General features: G+C 35.6%; 1 protein-coding gene across 1 annotated transcript in view; it reads left to right on the top strand.

Annotated features, from left to right (window-relative positions):
- LOC113229335 (antichymotrypsin-2-like) overlaps positions 1-3,399 on the top strand; it is a 6,144-nt gene extending 2,745 nt beyond the window's left edge. The window contains exons 5-7 of the mRNA XM_026462889.1: positions 1,581-1,802; positions 2,020-2,152; positions 3,005-3,399. Of these exons, the coding sequence (XP_026318674.1) occupies positions 1,581-1,802; positions 2,020-2,152; positions 3,005-3,138 (489 nt within the window). The 3' untranslated portion in view covers positions 3,139-3,399. The remainder of the gene's footprint in view (positions 1-1,580; positions 1,803-2,019; positions 2,153-3,004) is intronic.
- The last annotated feature ends 9,443 nt before the right edge of the window (positions 3,400-12,842 follow it).

Below are 12,842 nucleotides of genomic sequence, written 5' to 3'. Positions count from 1 at the left end.
AAAGATCATCAACTTTTTTCCAGTTAATGTGTGACGATGCTGACCTCCTTCGTCGTCATCCTACCTTTTTTTCACCTTCTTTGCTGATTTCTGGCCACTTACTTTTAAAATCTTGAATCGTTCTCGAACTCATTTTCCTTCCACTATTCTTGCGTTGATTCGTTCCGTCGTCACTCCCATTAAAATTCCCGAAGCGAGAGGACGTGCTTATTAATCATCATGTAAAAATGAACTTCACATAATTAAACTGTTTTTAAAGCATTGTATATGCATACGTATATAGGCCTTCTTGAGCCTTTCCCTTTTCCTTTCATTTTCTACTTTTAATAAATTTATGTATGCCGAGCCCTTTTTTACTCTCGCTGAGGCTAGGCCAGAAGAGTAAAAATCTCAGCCATAAAATGATTGTTTATTTATTTCCGCTTAATCAATCAACTTAATACTGTGTCTAATATGTAAATCCGATGACACTACAATAATATGATAACCTTGATATGATGCTGCAACGAGGACATTCTACCCAACATCTCAACTACCGCAGGCTCATTGCCTTGACCTCAACAAATAGTTGGCTTACAGATGTAGACTGATGAAGCAGCAGGAAGATGGACGCAAGAACTAACCTTCATTGAAGGTAGACCCACCGAGATTGAAGTCGTTCAATTGGCTTCGACAGTATTATGTAGACAAATGATCGATTTTTTAGAGTTTACTGATTCTGAGGTTGTCTATTTTTTTAATTGGATCTCAATTTGTATTGTTTTCTTCTTCTTCTTCTTTGTTTTCTGATCTAGCAGTCATTTCATTGCGTCACAGTGCAAACCGAGTGCAGGTAATAAGTAACGCTACAATATTATCTCCTTACATACTTAACGCCTAATTGTAGTAGATAGTTAAGACCTAGTCTTTGAACTAATTAAATATTTCCATTCTATCACAATGTTCACTATGTTTCGTAGAATGTATAAGTGAATACTTGTTTTGTCTTTTTGTCTTTAACCTGTGACGCCAAAAGAGTTAACTTTGAATCCCATTTCTGTGTATATACTTGTCTGTCTGTGGCATTGTAACTCCCAAACGAGCGGAGTGATCTGAAGGCTAATTTAATCGGGAAGGCGCTTGGCTCTGTTTGATGAATATCGGTTGAGCTATATAAAGTTCAAATCATATAATGAATATTTGTTTTTCTTTGTTCGATCGACTTGAAATTTGATGTAGTAAGAAAATCTGATGATATTTTTTTTATTATACCAATTGACAGGATGAAATTATACTAGCAAGGTATACTTGATCTGATTCTGCGAGACCGTCTGCAAACTACATAACTTCTCAACTATACTTATAGCAGAACTATCGTGTTTGGGATCATTGAATTGATCTCCACCAATAGATGGCGACTTTATGGTGTTCACTGTTTCGTACCGGGCATAATATAAATTTTAATTTAATTAGTTATATTCAGGTTAATATGCAATTTTTCAGCTTTGCTCTGTGTCGTCCTCCAAATATACCACATCAATATGAATAATGTTTAAACTACTATTCGTGTATGCTTTCTTGATGAGCTTTTTTATTTTCAGATAGTGGCAATCCCATACAAAGATAACAATAAAGTATCATTCGTTGTAGTTCTTCCCAAATCCAAAACTCCATCGTCTTTGACGTTGCTGTTGAAGGAACTCAAAAGGGCTCCAGACATGCTCAAGAATGCAATGAACGAAATGAAATATCAATCATTGACTCTTTCTATACCGAAGTTTAAAATTGAAACTAAATTTGACCTCAATGTTCAATACAGAAACGTAAGTCTTATGTAGGTTTCAATTTAAAAATATTAAAATGTTTTTAGCTAAAAAGGCAAATCAAAGTATCCACTAATGCTAAATAGTGAACACGGTAAAATTCAGTTGAAGGCTTAGTATGGTATTGTTGCCCACTTAAAAAAAAGATAACCAATGATATTCTTCAGCATGCAGACCTCGTGGAATCTAAACACTGAATACTTGAAAATATTTGCAGATTGGACTAAACTCGATGTTTCACGAAGGTATAAAAAAAATGGTAGAAGGTCGAGAATTATTCGTATCAAAGGCAGTGCAGTCTGCAATGATCGAAGTCAATGAACGTGGGACGATGGCGGCTGCTGCAAGCGGTAAAGTATTATTTTTCATGCTTTTATTACCTCTTTCTAAGGCGTAAAAAAATGAGACACTTTTTTCATATTAAATGTGCATATCTATGATACAGATTTTCATAAATCCGTGTTTTTAAAAGCCACTACTGGGCACGAATCTCGTCTAAGCGGCTTCATAACTTTTAAGTACTTTAAAGAGTTTTACGAGGCTTCTTCGAAAAGCAGATTTTATCGCTGTTATTGAACACCACTAAAGCAAGTTATGATATGAAAACAACTTAGTGGTACCTAAATCATTATTTTTTTTAAAGATACCAGATGACGGGATGAATAAGTCAATACACCTGGTGGTAAGCCTACCTATAACAGTTGCAGTGCCATTTAGAGCTTTAATGGCAAATATCAAAGGGGCACTGTCACTGCGCTGGTCACCCTAGGGCATAAACTTGCCGAATCCCACTTGCATTTAATTTTGCCAGCACCCATAACCTTCCAAACCGGAAAGCACTAATGCTCACATTATAGCTTGACGGCAGAAATAGGTAAGGCGGTAGTACATCCCTGGACGAACTCTTCCACAAAGAGCTCTACTGCTACTAAACTAATTATAGTTGTGTGTGCAGAACATGTGCAGAACTAACATTGAAATTTTTCAGTTGAGTAGCGACATATATAATAGAATTTTGGTTCAGAACTAAAAAGAGCGGCAGAAATTGGTAAGGTAGCAGTACTTGTCTGGAGGAACTCTTTCACAAGGTCTACTGCAAATTTCAAGACGCTCTATATGCTCTATCGTTCGGAGTTATCCAATGGACCCTTAAACTTAGCTAAGAACACGGTAAATTAATAATTCATATTCTTTGCTTTCAGCTGTGGATGTCAATTTTTTAAACGCAGTAATATCTAAAAAGGAAGTGACAGCAGATCATCCGTTCCTATTCACACTTGTGGCGAAAAATCAACAGTTATTTACAGGAATTTTTACTGGTTCTCGGCATCACTAGCACTAGATATGAGCCAAATAACTGGTCGCGGGTCGTCCGGAGAATTAAGTTTTTAGTTCGTACAGCCAAAAGCACGTGAAGCTTGACACTTTGTACTTTGGACCATTGTTATCGTAAGCGGCGTAGAGTTGGATTTAAAAGTTGACAGCTTGACGTGCTCTTTACATTACCAATTAGCATATAGTAAATTACTTCCATTCCGATCCGCATTGATGTAAATTAAGCCATTGTCTAACTTTTACGAGACAGACGAGCTACTGCTAGAAATATTTTTTTTTTTTTTTTTTTTATGACATTAAGTAACGGGACGAACAAGTCGTGTGCCTGATGGTAAGCTACACGCCTGCCCATAACAGTTGCAGTGCCACCAAGAGCTTTAAATTACAAAGATCTTGGGGGCACTGCCACTGCGCCCGTCACCCTGAGACATAAGTTGACAAGTCTCATGTGCCTGTAATTTCACCAGCACCCTTACCCTTCACAACCGGAACACAGTAATGTGACCATTACTGCTTGGCGGCAGAAATAGGTAAGGTGGCAGTACTTCCCTGGACGAGCTCTTTCACAAGGAGCTCTACTGCTACTAAATATGAAGCAGGGCTGTGTCACTCGCTCGAGGTTACGCGATATGTACCTACCGCTGAGTGCGCCGACGACGGCGAAAGCGCTCTTACAAGTCTTTCATTCATGGCGGGCAACATTATTTTCATCTCTCAGAGCACGTGCTTTGATTCCTTTTCCCTCGTAGTGAGCGCCCGGTGTCATTAGTCAGATTTAGTAGACTATTACAGCGTAGCTATTTTCGATTTTGTATGAGAGTGACGTATCTGTTACGTAGTAACTATCAAGTAATCTATGTATAAAGTGATAAATTGCCTTGTAGCGACATTTAGACAGACCGTAAAAGGTCCAATTGCATTCACTGGAAGGATATTAAAACCCTAAGTGTATTTTGATGATGTTTTGGATAAATAGATGGGCGTTGACAGGAATCGAGTTTGAAAACTAAGTACACTATGTTAACGCAAGTTAATAATCTCACAAATATCGTGATTATTCTGTTTAGGAACACAGTGACTCTTTTAATTAGCAAAAATACGACGTTCTCTTTTGAAATTTTATTTTATTATACTAAATCAGGGACGAACACGTCGTGCGCCTGGTGCACTCAAAGCTTTAAATCACAAGAGGTACTGCCACTGCGCCCGTCACCCTCAGACATAAGTTGACAAGTCCAATTTGCCTATAATTTCACCAGCACCCTTACCATTCAAAACATTACTGCTTGGTGGCAGAAATAGGTAAGGTCGCAGTACTTCCTGGACGAACTCTTTCACAAGGAGCTCTTCTGCTACTAAACTAATTATAGTTGTGGTATGAAACATTTGAAGAACTATAATGAAATTTTTCAGTTTATCTTACCTAGCCATTTATCATAGACAATAGAATTTTCGTTCAGAATTAAAAAGAGCGCCTTTGTGATTTGGTTTATGAAATTATAATTGATAGGAGTAGAAAAAGATTTTTACGTCATAGATTTTGATTAAATCGTAACTTTGATGTCAATCAATTAGCCTAGTTCAGTCCACTGGTGGACATAGGCCTCCACAAGTGTACGTAATAGTGACGACGTCCTACGTTACGTTTGCCGAGACATGGTCTCCATTCGAAAACCCGTCTCTCCATCGCTCATCGTTTCTGCGACAGGTGTGGCCAGCGCCGGATAACTTCGTTCCGGGCTTTGTTCCTTAATTTTGATGTCATTAGGCCATATCTGGAAAATGACTCGTTAGTACTTAGTCGATAACTTATGTACGCTTCAATAGAAGATCTGTAAAATTTCACATATACATTTTGTTTCATGCAGTTCGGGTTATTTTTGTATCTTTCGTGTGAGAATAGCCCTTTTGACCCATGATCACACGTGGTTTTAGTATACCATGTATACTAAATGTTACTATTAATTTGGAAGGTCTGCCTTATAATAGAGAAAGCAAATTACACTTCTAATCATCTTCCAATTGTTAAATTGTTGGGTCACTACCAACTTATTCGCAGATTACCTAAGTAGAACGAATAAGAAACTCCGGGGAGTACACAGAGTGTACATAGGACATCGTTGCTTCAGGGTGGTTCTTTGTAAATTTTTGGTTTTTCAGATTTATCAGTTGCTACTTATTTTACTGCAAACAGTCTCACCCTCTACTCGACAAATCCAAACTAAAGCCGGGTACTCACTGCGAGCGGTAACCGTAACAGTTGCATGTAAAGCCGGGTACATAATAGTGAGCTATAACTGTAACGTGCAGTACAGTAACGAGGTTCTAGTGTGTGCGCTTGAAACAGTCTTCAATTAGACGGCTCACTGCGAACCGCTCGACAATAACCAAGTACTCATTCTAGCGAGTGAAGACTTGTTTCACGCGTATAAACTGGAACCTTGTTACTGTATCCGTCACATTACAGTTACAGCATGCTAATGAGTACACGGCTTTAAATGTTGATAATCAGGTTGTTTAATAAAGTAAACGATAGAATAAATTTTTCGTGACTTAAACATTCAAAAGTCATCTCTCAACGATCTCTCTCCCTGCCGATCTACCGGTGAACTTACTTTCTCTACTTTTTGCGCTACTTTGTATTTAAAGTGACCGGCGATAGAACTTGTAGTAAATGTAAATACAGATGTAGGTTTTATAACAATGCCACAAAAACGCAACCGCTAATACATCATAAGTACACATAAGAGCTAAATGGGTCGCTAACGTCAATTATTGTTATCGATGTAGGCAAAAGATGTTCAATAAATAACTCTTTATGTATATATGTTTTTGTTTTACTTGCATTTTATATAGTTTTAAATTTAAACCTCGTAAGTGACATATAATGTCGACGTTACTATTATAATAAAAGCGTATATATGAATGACTTTTTTTGCTATAATTAAGTGATGGGACGTTAGGATGGGACAAATCAATAGCATGATATTCCACGTGGAAACCGTATAATATTGACCCCAATTTATTATATTTTTGACTACACAAGTTGTACGGACGGCTGTGAGGGAACGACTGGTAGCGCGCGGGGCGCGTAATAATAATAGGCTTGAAAAATGATTGCAATGTTTAATGAATCCCTACAACGACGAACAACATCAAGTCGCATGCCGTCCATCTCTGGTAAGCGACACGTCTACAACAGTTGCAGTGTCAAAATTTTTATTGAATTGATATTCAATTACTCAGAAAAAATTCCTTCGATCCGGCCGGATTCGAACCGACATCTTCTAGCTTACCGTGCCAGACGCTATACTAACTAAGCCACAGAACGAACCAGCGGATCTCACGAATTTTTCTATGTGTTTTTGTTGTCGCGTCTTTGTATTTGGTTTTTCAACAAGTTGCAGTGTCATTCAAAGGTCTTACTCGCAAAGACCTTAGGGGTACTACCACTGCTCCCGCCCGTCAGCCTGAGACATAAAGTTAACAAGTCTCATATGACTGCAGTTTCATCATTGCAACAACCGGAATGCAGTAATGCCCATATTAATAGAATAGAAATCGTTTATTACTACGCCACAACAAAAATATACACAGTAATAAAATAAAGATAAAAAAGATGAAGCTAAATTAAAACAAAAAATTAAAATAAAATAACAGGAAAAAAAGGAATGAAAATAAAATCATACACAACAAAGCAAACATTAAATATTCAACACATTTAGACTGAATGTCATGTGTGCACCTGTGGCGTATGCAACAGGATCCTACTCAGCTATTGTCACCACCGAGAAAAGGCTGTGACGCTGATTTTCAGTGGGCCCTAAAATTTACTACTGTTTAAATTACAGCTTGAATTTATATTACTGCACACACTACATCTATTCATACTTCTGTTCTCACCGCGAACTAAGCTAATCGAGCTAACTAAACTAACCCAACGATCCAACTAGGCTAAGTAAAATATGTCACCCTTCTACCGCCCTTCACGAATCCATAGTCAATACTTGCTACATATTTTTTTAGCTCAGCTCAACTACGTGTGCTAAGGAAGCTAACTTGTTTGTATGCAACTACGTGAGCTACGTTGGCCTGCGCTTTAGGTATGGTGACATCACTTCCCTGAACGAGCTTTTTAACTGAAGCTTTATTGCTAAACGAAAATTGCGTTTTAAATATTATAAAAGTAAAAATAAAATGGACAAGGATAAATTTATAAATTATTCTAAAATTCTAAGAAAATGTATTTATGACGCTCAAAAGAATCATAACGCTAAGTTTATTAGAAGACATAAAAATGTATGTAAGGCATCTTGGACAGTTATAAAGGATCGCCATAATAAGAAAAACCCCCACTCTTGACATAAAAGATTTAAAGGTGGGAGACAGAACACTGTCAGAACCTTCTGAAATGGTCACAGAATTTAACAGTTATTTTACTAATATGACGAATGATAATAATTTAATAATTGACAAAGGAAAGTATAACACTCTGACAACGATACAAACGACATTAAATTCATTTTACATCAAACCTTTTTTAACACAGGACATTATTAAAATTATACAATCCCTAAGCAATAGTAAGGCTTGCGGTTATGATGAAATTTCAACAATGATTTTTAAACAATGTAAGAATGAACTAGCACCTGTCCTGACATATCTCGTAAATTTGTCCTTTGAAAATGGAAATTTCCCTGATTTATTGAAATTATCAATTGTTAAGCCGATACATAAGAAAGGAGACAAATCTGATACATTAAATTACCGCCCTATCACTCTTATTCCGATACTGGCTAAAATATTCGAAAAATGCATGTTTCTTAGATTAATGGACTATTGTATTAAGTTCAGCATCATTAAACCAGAACAATTTGACTTTCAAAAAGGAAAATCGACAACAGATGCAGTATTCAATATTATCGATACAGTTAGTAAAGCTCTTGATGCAAACAAATACAGTACGGTGTTGTTTCTTGATATGTCTAAAGCCTTCGATCATGTGGCACATGATACACTATTAAAAAAATTCGAGAAATATGGAATTAGAGGCATAGCATTAGATTGGTTCAAATCGTATCTACAAAATAGGCAGCAACGTGTAGAATTAAACTATTTAGATAAAAATAATTTTATTAAAACTTGCTGTTCGGAAAACCGATTGAATAGGTTTGGTGTTCTTCAAGGAAGCATATTAGGGCCTCTACTATTTTTATTATATATAAACGACCTGTCACTGATAACTAAATGTAAATGTATGATGTATGCAGACGATATTTCAATAGTTATAAACTCAAATGACAACAACCTGATGCAATATGAAACCGAAATCAATGACACGCTAAAATCAGTGGTGGAATGGTTAGCTGTAAATAACCTAAGTGTGAATTTTGAGAAAACAAACTATATTCAGTTTTTAGTAAGAGGTCGCAGACAAATTACCTTGAATATTAAGTATGGTGATAAGAATATACAAAAAGTAGAGTTTATTAAGTTTTTAGGCATATTAATAGATAGAAATTTAAGTTTTACGAACCACATTGACAGCATTTGCAGCAAAGCAAACAGTTTTGTATACGTCCTTCGTAGGTTAAGACGAATTACTTCCAAAAATATTTCTTTGTTGGCTTATCATGGCTATATTGCATCAATTCTTCGTTATGGATTGATTATCTGGGGCAATGGCTCTTACGTCAAACGTGCATTTGTAGCCCAAAAGAAATGTATACGCGCAATGTGCGGCATTGGTCCACGAGAATCATGCAAACCACTGTTTGGTGACTTAAACCTTCTGACACTCCCTTGTATGTACATATTCGAAGTTTGTAAGTTTGTCAAGCAGCATCCACATTTATTCAAAATAGCCATTCAAATAAACCCACGTGCAAAAAGAAACCCTAATAGACTTGTTGTAGACCATGTACTTAGGACTACTCTTTACCTAAAAAGTCCGCACTACACATGTATAAAAATTTATAATAAACTACCCAATGAAATAAAAAAACTGACATATACACAAATGACTACAGAATTGTATAAATGGTTAGTTGTAAAAAAATTTTACAGTGTGAATAAATTCTTGGAATCTATTTTAAAAAAACTTAAATATTTTTTGTAATTCTTGACATATTAGTATTTTGTTTTTTGTAACTTTTGACATATTTTTTTTTGTAATTCTTGAATTTTTATTTTTATTATTATTTTAATTCTTGACATACTTAATCTGTGAAAAAATGTGACTTATTTTATTTAAAATTGTAATAGTCAATCAAGATAATATTATTAGACATTTGCATGCTATCGGATATGCGAAACATGTTTGTACTGGTTTTCCTTTTTTTTTTTTGCTACAACTTTTATACCATGTTTGAAGCAAATAAACAATTTGAATTAGAAATTTGAATTTGCTATTTTTCATGAACAAAATGCCTATGCTTTTTAACATAAATTACATTTCCTTTTCAGTACAGAGGCGCCGATATAAAAATATTAGTTTCTTTTAGTTATCTCCGATGCCCGGCATTTAGGGTATATCGAAGAATAAAAAGACAAAAGAAGACCAATACGAGGTTACTTAAATCTAATAAGAAAAACTAACAAGGAACATGGTCATTATTGATATTTTTTGCCATACATTTGTCTCCAAAGCGATTCAAACAATTTATTTATTTATTTATTGAAAACACTTGAAAGCTTGCCGTATTTACATAACCAAAACGCTTACAAGTCAAGCTGGTTAAATAAAAAAAAATTAAAATACAACAATAAAATGAAGAATAATGATATTACAAAATTAAATTGAAAAACACTGCGCACAGTATGCTACCCACTCTACAGACACCAGTTCTCGAATGGTAGTTCACGAACAGAAGTGGTCGCCTACTGCTGTAGCCGGTTGTGAGCACTGATTTTTTTTTTACTTATTACAGAAATTATATTATTATATAGGGCGCACTATATGTTTCAGGAACTGGCCACTTACATAAACAATATTTAAAAAGTAATTACAACATTTGAAAATGGAACTCTTTGGCTGTCGTCATTTTAGAAATTGACTTTTTTCTACATTTCGAAATTCTACATCACCATGGATTTAACTAGTAAACATTTTCGTAGTATGATTTTCTACGACGTTAAGTGTAATTTCTATAATTAATAATGCTCAGCGGAGCTTCGCTCGGCTTCAAACTGCTTTTGGCGATGAAGCACCATGCAAGACGACTATTTATAGCTAGTTTAGCTAGTTTGCAGAATTGGTGTTAATCTCAATGGCGAAATTCGTGATGGTCGCCCGTCGACTGTGGTGAACAACAAAAACATCGATTCTGTGCGCCGTATGATCAAAACAGACGGGCATGTGACATACCATGAGATTCGGACATCTTTAGGCATAGGCATGAGTCAAATACAATCAATACTAGGAGGCTCAAAAAACGGATCGCGTCAATTTGTGCAATGCCATGCTTACCAGATTCAACGAAGGGGCATCAAATTTGGTGTGGAACATAGTAACAGTTGACGAAACATAGATTTATAGTTACGATCCCAAAACAAAGCAGCAATCGAGCGTATGCACGCACGGTGATTCACGCTCCATACTAAGGCGGTCATAAATACGTAACTCCGAAATTATTATTATTTTTTTATTTTATTACGTTAAAATATGATTAGGTAAACGTAAATTAATAAAATTATACATTTTAAAAAATATTTGACAATATTTAGGTGTAAAAATGTCTTGCAGTAATTTTGTTTTTAGACGATGTATCTAAAACATTTTATACTGCGACTTTTAATGGTAAAACTGTGTAAATAATGATTATTTGTATTAACAATAACCACAAATGAATAAATTAAAACAATAAAAATTCATAAAAAAGTTCATTTTACAAAATACAAACAAAACACAAATTATACCAAAATACATTAAATCTCAACAATATTAACTTTAAATACATAACAAGTCTAATAATAGTCTAATACAGCTTTTGACAGTACACCTTTTTTTTTAACAGGTAACTTTCGTAGACCTGTTATGAAGGGATCTGAATGAAGAAGCAGCCTATTTACTAAATCTGTGTTGGTCACAATGCGACTCATTTTACGCGTATGATTTTTTCTAAAAGACTTGATGTATTTGTTAGTCGCTTCAGCTGCTTCTTCAGACAACTCTCCGATTGACAACAAACCGTAATCTATAACATTAGCACCATGAATTAGAACTTTGTGAACGGAAGCAGGCATGTTATACCACGGATACTCGGCAACTAACTGCCGAGCCGTCTCTAAAGCGAACTCTTCGAAGTTCGTCTTATTAATATTATATCCCGAATTTAAACATTGAAGGATGATCCAGCAACGATCTAGGAGATCCTTCTTGATCCCAGTAATTTCAGCGGAAATTTCTGAATTCGAGAAAAACCGCCTGGCTGTATTACCATCGTTTGATGTTCCGCTTCCGCCACTTTTAGGCTTATCCACTATAAGCCCTAATCTTTCTCTAAATTGAGTCTGAACATATGATTTTTTTGCAGCAACAAGCATTTTGTCATTAGCGGACCTAGCTTGCCATTTCCTAACATCTAACTTGTACGCGACATGAACAAAATATTCAAAAAAACGTATTAACGCGTGAAGAGGTGATAAACCAAATTCATATTTACTCTCATCGACTTCCTTATTTAAACATTCGTCAATTTTGTTCATTTCACTGGGCAAGGCGTTACAAATAAAACATTTTGATGAAGAAACACCACTAAGTGCATTACACACTTTACCATCTACCATAGTAAGTTGCAAACAATGAGTAATGCGATATTCGCGATCTTCTTCCTTGAAAACAGTAGGCTGCAAGTTCCTTATTTTATCTTTAAAATGAGCTTCTTCCTCAACTGACACTGCAGTCGATTCCTTCAAATATCGGAGGCGTATAGGACGACAGTATCGAGTTGATGAAGGACGAGGATTTTTCCACAAAACTACTGAATTTTCTTTGTTATCTGTTGTCAAAACAAGCTGAAGTGGCACATACGAAGTAACAAACAGGCTACTGTCTTCAAGAGTGGAGTCAGAAAAACACTGTTTATATTCTGAATGCCCTGTACTGCCATATAAACCCCATTTCCCTATCAAAGATATCTTATCTAGAGACTCATTAGGTACACTATCCAAAACATCTTTTTGAGACTTGAGCATCCGATTGGCAGTATGATCTAATAAAATTTGAAGTTTGACTTCGGCGGATGATTCTGTAACAGTAATATCTGAAGGATAACAGTGTTTTTTAGATTCCACGACACTTTGGTAAGATGGGAAAATGGTTTTTGAAAACTTATTGTCTATAAATTTCTTTACTAATATATATTGATGTCGAGTTAACTGAGCTTCAACAATGAGCGATAAAACTTCGCTAGAATCGATTTCAGGACAAGACAAGCTATCGGACGCATTGAGCAATGACTGTACAAGAGAAGGGTCTTGGTTAGACAAACTAGCCAATCTTCTCCTTTTTGTACGTTTACTGGTATCGTCAAAGTTAATTCTCGGACGGCCATGCGATGAAGAAGTTGATGGTTTAACTTCGTCAAAGCTCTGAGATACACGTAACTCAGTTCGCTGTACATCAATATTTTCAACGACATGCAGCCAATCTGAATATTTTTCTAAGAATTTAGATCTAGTACGATTCGACTTTGCCCAGTAGTG

Source organism: Hyposmocoma kahamanoa, unplaced genomic scaffold (assembly GCF_003589595.1).
Source record: "Hyposmocoma kahamanoa isolate Upper Pololo Valley unplaced genomic scaffold, ASM358959v1 318, whole genome shotgun sequence".
NCBI classification, from domain to species: Eukaryota; Metazoa; Arthropoda; class Insecta; order Lepidoptera; family Cosmopterigidae; genus Hyposmocoma; species Hyposmocoma kahamanoa.
This window is presented reverse-complemented; position numbering and strand designations above follow the sequence as displayed.